An 8,822-nucleotide genomic window follows, 5' to 3' on the forward strand; every position below is an offset into this window, starting at 1 on the left:
AAGTACATAGCAGGAAGGAGCTGGAGCTGGGAATTCCAGGTTGGAATGAAGGAGCAGGAAGAGGGGACTTGGCCCTGAGTGAGGACTCCATTAGTGGTGGGCAAAAACTGTTGCCAGCCTGGGAGACCTCAGAGCAAAGGACACCCTGCTTCCTGGTTTTTCCCTGGGATCCTGTGTGGTGTGGCATCTAGCAAAAAGGACGAGATCTACAGAGCCAAGGGAGGAGGAGAAGTTTGAGTTCTGATGGACAGTGCTTCAAGCAAAACCCTCACTACTTGGTTCCTGAGACAACTTTAGCTCCTGGCATCCAGAGATCATCAGTGGATTGCAGTGAGAATCCCAAAGCCACAAAAACCCCCTAGCTGTACTCAAGCCTGGCAGGTTCCAGGTCTGAGGCAGAGACTCCATTTACAGCTCCTTGGGCCCTGTTAGTTTAGATCACTTAGATAAGAGTAGAATAAATCCTCCCATTGCCCTGTGGTTTTATCCTTTAGATTTTAAGTATAGAAATCCTTTTCCCACCTTTTAGTCAAACATAATTAAAGCTGTTAAGTCCCTTTTACCTTGTTAGTCTGTTTCTAGACTCTGGCCTAGTGGAAGCTGAGTGACAGTTAAGATCAACTGCCATTTCTGTGGAAATCCAGTAAACTCTGGTCTCTCCACCCTGGTCCAGTCTTTCATAAATCCTAGAGTGTGTTCCCACAAACTACTTAGTTAATTTATAATATCCCTGGTGACCCCATTACCTTACTTATATTTTCCACAATCCATGTTCCAGTCCTTCATGCCACAGGACAGGTTATATTGACTGTCTGGAAGTCTGGCCAAATCTGCAGCAGTTCCTGGGGCTGGAATTGGTGAACCAGGGCAAGTTGGTGGAAAGTACAGTATTCGTAAGCTTTTGGAAACATCAAAAAGCTTTGTGGGGGAGGAGGAGTGGGCTTCACCCCAAGCCGATGGATGCACAAGCCTACAAACACGTCCTCCAAGTAGATGACCCTGATCCTCTGGGCCACGGCCAGGACCCTGAGGGCTAAGGGGCCAGAGAGAACATAGCCGGGACCCCCACAGTAAGGGGGATACTTGTCCTGGGAATACAGCTCTGGGGGCATGTACCATTTGTAGTCTGGGCTCCGAAGAGGGCCCGTGTTTCTGTAGATGTAGCCTGTGATAAAGTTGGGCCGTGTGGGTCCATTGGGCTGAAGCACCTGCTGCACCAGAAATCTGGGATTTAGGAAGACATCACCATCCACCTTGAGCACATAGCGGGCAGCAGGACAGTGTTGGGCCATCCACTCCAGTCCCATGAGGACCTTGAGAGTCAAGTTGTGGTATGTATCCAGGAAGCCCACCTGAAGGAGATCCCCATGTTCCCTGTCCTCCTCCTCCAGGAGGGTATGAAGTTCCTTGGTGAAGAGGGGTGGGGGCAGGCCAAGAACAAAAAGGCGGCGGATGATCACATCAGGCACCAAGGTCTCATTGCCCCACGTTTCCCGGATGGCTTGGCGCACCCCTACATCCTGGGGCTGGGTCATCACCAGCATGAGCAGGAAAGGCGTACCTCTGGGACCCTCACATTTGTTAGGGTGGTTGAGCAGGAAGGGGTAGGGGTAAGGGTACCTCAGGTCCAAGGGATGTGGTGTCTGAGCCTGCCACTCAAACTTCCTTAGAGGAAGGCTCAAAGTATCTCCAGTCAGCTCTGTGTGGACCAAGGACCTCACATCCATGGAACGTTTCCGGGAATCTAAAAGCTGACCCACCAGAAGTACCAACAGCCCCACAAAGGCTGTGCTCAGCAGAGTCCTTAGCACCAGGTGCTCCCTGATCAGCTTCATGGTGCCAAGGTTGTCCTGAGTAGGGAGGAGTGAGAGGCCTGGTCAGTGCTGGATGCAGGGTTCCACACAGCCCCAATCTCTGCTCAGGTCTCCAGGACCTTCCCCTCCCTCCATGAAGCAACTGTTTCCTGGTGTGGGGGGCCCGGATTTGTAGATCCGGGAACAGAGGGAAAGATAAGGGTAGGGGAAATGGTTCTCCCCCACTTTGTGCTAGGCCAGCTGCCAATTTGGCACAGAAGGAACAGAGGGAGAGGGGAAGGTCAGAAGGGTTAGGAAGCCTGTAATAGAGGGAGGTAGGGGGGAGAAAGAACCCTGAGCTGGAAGTTTGAAAGCCCTGGGTTTTAGGCTCTGCTCTGCCACTGACTTGATTTGGACAAGCCATTCCTCCTTTTGGGACTTTAGATTTCCCCATCTGTGAAATGATGAGGATTTGATCTGGATGATTCCTAAGGTCCCCTCCTGCTCTGAGAGCAGGATTTTGTAAGATTAAAGAACTGAGCACTGGAGAGTCCCCAGGGTGCCTGTGTGGGAGCAGTTAGTCTCTGTACCCACCCCTTGCTCTCACAAAGAGGTTTTGGACCAAGGGGGAACAGAGGGTGTCCCAGTTGTCCCCTTCAGAGAACTATGGTGTAAAAAGCAGGAGTCGTCAGAATTTGCTTAAGCCTCTCTAAAATCCTCCTTTCCTCCCAGACATAGAACCAGCCATAGCCCATGAGCCTCAAGTTCATCCTGGAACAATGGGAACTTGACCTAGAATTCTAGACCTAAAAAAACTCAAGCCTTTCCTGAGAAAGTTCGCCCCACTCTTGTCTTTTCCCACCCCCATCTGCCCCAGCTGCAGTTTCCCAGAGCCTCAGTTTCTCATAGGGGTGATAAGGGAAATTCTTGGAGTTTTGCCCTGAACCCCGAGAGTGTAGGCTGATGTTCTCCAAGCTCCTTCTCCCAGATTCCCTCCCTTAATTCCCCTCCCCTCCAGCCCAGAAGGGATCCTCACCCTCTTTTCTGGCCAGATGCCTGGGATGTGCTGTTAGCAGGAGAACAATTCAGAGGGGACTGCCAGGCATCTGCCCAGGTAGTTACGGATATGGGAGGAGTGAGGAGGTGGGAGTGGGAGGAAACCTGCTTGACTTTGAGCACACTTGGAGGTGTGGGGTGGGGCAGATCACCCAAGCAACCAGCCAGCTTGAGCTTGCCTTGTTGCCTTGTTTCTGTGGGCAGGGGCTGGCGAGTGGCAGTGGCAGGACCCAAGTCTGTTGGCTTCCAATCAAGACTGCTTCCGTTTGGGGGGGAGGTGATGTGAAGGGGAGAAGAGCTATGGGAGATTAGGATAGGGTCCAGGGGCAGCCACAAAGGCAAGAGCATCTGCTATAGGAGAATCTGCTCCAATAAACAATAACCAATAGTCATCTAATACTTTAAGGTCAGCAGAATGCTTAGCCTACGTTATCTCATTTTAACCTAAAAAAAAAAACAACAAAAACAATAACTCCTCTGACGGAGGGATTAGACCCACTAACCACATTTTACATGTAGACAGGGAAGCACTCCTACATGTCAAAAGACTTGCCATTGTGGCAATTTTCCACTCCCATGCTGATGCACCTGTTCCTACCTAGCCCTTGGAAGAGAAAAGACAAATAAATTAGCACCAGCATGCACTGGTCTTCATCTTTATCTAGGCTCACTCTAGGATTTACAATGTAAAATTGTTCTACATGCTGTCCCCAAAGTCTTAATATAGTCTCAAGGTATTAATCCTTAAAATACAATAGTTTATAAATTTATGTAGTTTAGTTTGTCTTTGGTCCTTGGTTCTTATCCTCAGATTCTTGGTGCCCAGAAGGAAAATACACTTACATTTCAGTTTGAAATACATTTGCTGAAGGAAAGTAATAAATGTTGGAGTGGATATGGCAAAATTGGGACATTAATACTTTGCTGGTAGAGTTGTGAATTGATCCAGCCATTCTGGAAGGCAATTTGGAACCATGCCCAAATGGCTTTAAAAGACTGTCTGCCCTTTGATCCAGCCATACCACTACTGGGTTTATACCCCAAAGAGATCATAAGGAAAAAGACTTATACACAAATATTTATACCCTCACCAAGATAAATTCAGAATGGGTGAATGACTTGAATATAAAGAGGGAAACTATAAATAAGTTAAGTGAACACAGAATAGTATACTTATCAGATCTTTGGGAAAGGAAAGAATTTAAAACCAAGCAAGAGTTAGCGAAAATTACAAAATGTAAATTAAATGGTTTTGATTATATTAAACTAAAAAGCTTTTGTACAAACAAAAACAATGTAGTCAGAATCAGAAGGGAAACAACAAATTGGGAAAAAATCTTTATAACGAAAAACTCCGACAGGGGTCTAATTACTCAAATATACAAGGAGTTAAATCAATTGTATAAAAAATCAAGCCATTGCCCAATCGATAAATGGACAAGAGACATGAATAGGCAATTTTCAGGTAAAGAAATCAAAAGTATCAATAAGCACATGAGAAAGTGCTCTAAATTTCTAATAATTAGAGAAATGCAAATCAAAACAACTCTGAGGTATCACCTCACACCTAGCAGATTGGCTAAAATGAAAGAAGGGGAGAGTAATGAATGCTGGAGGGGATGTGGCAAAATTGGGACATTAATGCATTGCTGGTGGAGTTGTGAACTGATCCAACCATTCTGGCTGGCAATTTGGAACTATGCTCAAAGGGCTATAAAAGAATGCTTGCCTTTTGATCCAGCCATACCATTGTTGGGTTTGTACCCCAAAGAGATCATAGATAAACAGACTTGTACGAAAATATTTATAGCTGCACTTTTTGTGGTGGCAAAAAACTGGAAAAGGAGGGTATGTCCTTCAATTGGGGAATGGCTGAACAAATTGTGGTATATGCTTGTGATGGAATACTATTGTGCTAAAATGAATAACAAACTGGAGAAGTTCCAGGTGAACTGGAAAGACCTCCAGGAACTGATGCAAAGTAAAAGGAGCAGAACCAGGAAAACATTATACACAGAGACTGATACACTGTGGTACAATCAAATGTAATGGACTTCTCTACTAACAGCAATGCAATGATCCAGGACAATTCTGAGTGACTTATGAGAAAGAACGGTACCCTCAATCAGAGGAAGAACTGTGGAAGCAGAAACACAGAAGAAAAACAACTGCTTGATCACATGGGTTGATGGGGATATGATTGGGGATATAGATGCTAAATGATCACCCTAGTGCAAATATCAATAATATGGAAATGGGCCTTGATCAATGACACATGTAAAACCCAGTGGAATTGCTTGTTGGCTACAAGAGGGAAGCGAAAGGAGGGGAGGGAAAGAACATGAATCATGTAACCATGGGAAAATGTTCTAAATTAATTAATTAAAAATTAAAAAAAAAGAAATACATTTGCTGCATAAAATCAGATTAAAAACCCAAAAAAAGCTGTGTGACCCTAGGCAAGTCACTTACAGCTCTTCTGCGTTGGAACCAATACACAATATTGATTCTAAAACAGAAGGTAAGGGCTTCCAAAAAAAAGCTATAGTATTAAAACTCCCAAGTGGCTGGCAACCTGTTCCTTTTAAGGTGGAAGTGAAAATAAACAAATAAATAAATAAATCATTTAGGCACAATCATTTTAATTTTTTTAATGAAAATTATAACAATGTCCTATTCTAAGTCTTCCATCTCACCTGAATCACAGATCTAATCAGGCCTCCCAGCACTCTCAGGGAGTGATCTCAGTTCTACCTCATTAGAGAACATTTTTGTATTGGATGTACTGTGGTAATTGTACTGGGGAGGGGGGATGACTTTTTGTTTAGTCCAATTAAGAAATTTCCCTTTGTTTATTGTCCACTGGGACTTGAAAGGGGAATTTTTAAAGAAGGAGGAGTTGGTTTCAGGAAGATATTTTCTCCATGGGTGTGCAGGCATCAACATTACTATTGTTCTCAAAAGCCTAAAAATCATTGTTTGATTTCGCTTTGGAGTTTCAGCTTTTGTTTCCTGGTTCTGTTCACAGCCTCACTTTCAGCATGGGACAGCCATTTCTGTACTGTTTTGGAAGAGTTACCAAGTACATACTTTCCCTTCTTCCTCTGTCATAGTGTTGTGTTCCCCACCCCAACCCCACCCCTCAAGTAATACAGTCTTGACATTGCAGGAGGGAGTGGGGAAAGGTGAAAATACTAGCTGTCATTTCCTGGCAGACTGGTCAAGTGAATCTAGAACCCAAAGACTATAAACCCTCAAAAATCTTTGATGGGCTGCTCCACCCATGGTCTTTAGGACTTCTCATCTTGTTGCAAGTTCGCTGTTAACACTGTATCTCAGGTGATCTTTTCCAGTGTTCTAAAGCAGGGGTTGGCAATTTTTTTCTTAAAAGGGCTGATATGGGAGTATAGATTTCCTCTAGAACACCAGAAGTGTTCTAGGTCAAAGGGGACATGAGAAATTCCTTTCTAGGAGCATCCACCTCCCCTTTGGACTTTCCCCTAGATCTCCAATTATAGATATGTACCCCCAGTCCCACTTTTATTTGAACTTTCCCCTAGACCTTCAATTATCATAGATATGTACCTCTGGTTCCACTTTGATAAACATCAGATGGTACCTAATCTAATACTCCTTTGAATTCTATAGATCATTCCTTGTGCCCCCAACCTCAATGAATTCTTATCCTATAACTCCTGCTGTGAAAAGAGAAATCCCCATACCCCATCTCCTAGAGGAGGCAGTGTCTACCCTTACACACTGTCTCCTGGCCTCCCAACATGACTTCCAAATGAATAAATTTCTCTTTTTATTATTAAGCTATGTTTTGGAGTCTTGCATTCTTACAAAGCGCAAGCTGTCCAGATCCAAGGTTTACCTAAAGCTCTCCAACAACATGGCCAGATAGTAAATATTTAAAGCTTGGTAGTCCAAGAGGCAAAATCAAGGATGTTATGTAGGTACTTAGACAAACAAGGAAGAAAACAAATTTCCACAAAGTTTTGGGGGAAAGAATTCAAAATTTAGTAATAATAATTAAATAGAATTTTTGTGATACAGATCTACCAAAGGAAGAATGGAATTTTGTGGGAAGCCAATAAGAGAATAGATAAAAATCTGAGACCCCTCTTTTGATACATCTTATGATCCATACCTTTTCTTATTAGAAAAACATTATAGACTTATTGAAAAGCTTTGAGTCCTTAGCAGACTAGCATCTACTGAGTTAATGATTCCTCTCCTTGATAATTAACAAACATTACTTAGATAAGACTGCATACTTAGATAAAACTGGAGTCTTTAGTCTGAACTTTATTTGACCAGGTGCCTATAATCCAAGACTCAATTAGTGAGCATCTCCATAAAATATTTCCGCTCCCAGAATTATCCCCTACTAATTGATGGTTGGAATTTGGCCATTGTCTTGGTACTTATACCTTTACTCTTTAGACTTTAATGGGTTATGTATGATCTGTTACCCCTTCACAGCTGTGACTCTTTCTTTGTGTTCTTTGTTTGAAATCAATATATAATAAACTCCAAAGCCCACAGAGTTCAGAACAGCATGGGCTAACCACTAGTCTAGTTGTTCTCATTTTCTTTCTCCTGCCTTAACAATCTGAAGCCACCAAAATGCCACTCAGGACCCCAAAACCATATAGAGGCTGGCCCCCTATAAAATTTCACTTTGTTTTAAGTTTTTTTCAGTTTTTTTGGACTGTTCAACCCTTCACAATCCCCATATTGTCCATGGGTTTTCTTGGCAAAGATTCTGGAGTGGTTTGCCATTTCCTTCTCCAGTAGGTTAAGGAAAACAGAGGTTAAAAGACTTGTTCAAGATCATCAAGCTAGTACACATCTAAAGCTAAATTAGAACTCGTGTTCCTGTCTCCAGGCCCTGTGCTCAATTCACTGAGCCACTTAGCTCCTTTACTTAAATTTAGTGTCTCATAATCAAAATCAACTACAAATGTTCATCTGTTAATGCTACTTTGTAATGAATTTTACATACTTTATCTCTGAAAATATATTTTTATAGAGAGGTACCGAGAGTCAAATACTGATATCAAACCATGAGCACATGTGTTGTGGTTTTTTTTTCTCTTTTTTAAACCCTTACCTTCTGCCTTTAAATCAATAATAAGTATCTATTCTAAGGCAGAAAACCAGTAAGGGATGGGCAGTTGGGATTGTGACTTGCTCAGAGTCACAAAGCTAAGAAATATCTGAGGACAGATTTGAACTCAGGACCTCCTATCCCTAAACTTGGCTCTTGATCCACTGAACCACCTAGCTGCCTCAGAATATTGTTTTAATCAAACAAATTCAAAGCTTGGAAGGCACTTGTAGAATCCTATTTGATTCTTCTCTTGGTATTTGCCTTTTGGCCCATTTTTACATTTCAGATTAATCACTTCCAATTGAAGTTTAGGTAGAAAGTCCTCAATTGTACAGCTACATGGGATTTTAAAAGATGGACATTTCTTTTACATTTGCATCAAAGTCTTTATGACTGGAAATAAAAATTAAAATTTATAAAATAAATGCATTGCAAATGGATGTGGAAGCAGAGATCTACCTTCTTTTATTTTTTGATAGCATGGGAAATACATGAAACAACTTGACTTATGATTCAGCAACATTGATTATCTTCAAATTAGCTTGACTACAGGGTAAGTTTCATATATACATGCTGTTTTGTCTCATAAATTTAGGATGAATTCACTAAGAAACATTAACAAGTCTGCAACAAAAGCTAATTTCCAAAGCCATTCGAGATTTGATAATAGTGGTTTAAAGGTGGTCTTATCATTCAGAAAAACACTAATATTGGCCCTGAGCTAAAAAAAATCATGATAAAATCTTATTTTTCTCTTCTTTTCCTTTTTTGTCCTGATGGTTCTGCACTGGTAATAATTAAGAAAGGAAGGAAGGAAGGAAGGAAGGAAGGAAGGAAGGAAGGAAGGAAGGAAG

The 8,822-nt window shown here is 42.3% G+C and overlaps 1 protein-coding gene across 1 annotated transcript; it reads right to left on the bottom strand.

The window, feature by feature from the left end:
* Nucleotides 1-782: 782 nt before the first annotated feature.
* Nucleotides 783-1,835, bottom strand: LOC123232058 (beta-1,3-galactosyltransferase 2-like). The gene has a single exon (XM_044658400.1). The coding sequence runs from the start codon at nt 1,833-1,835 to the stop codon at nt 783-785; it is 1,053 nt and encodes a 350-aa protein (XP_044514335.1).
* Between the last annotated feature and the right edge of the window lie 6,987 nt (nt 1,836-8,822).

Source organism: Gracilinanus agilis, chromosome 1 (genome assembly GCF_016433145.1).
Source record: "Gracilinanus agilis isolate LMUSP501 chromosome 1, AgileGrace, whole genome shotgun sequence".
Taxonomy (NCBI): domain Eukaryota; kingdom Metazoa; phylum Chordata; class Mammalia; order Didelphimorphia; family Didelphidae; genus Gracilinanus; species Gracilinanus agilis.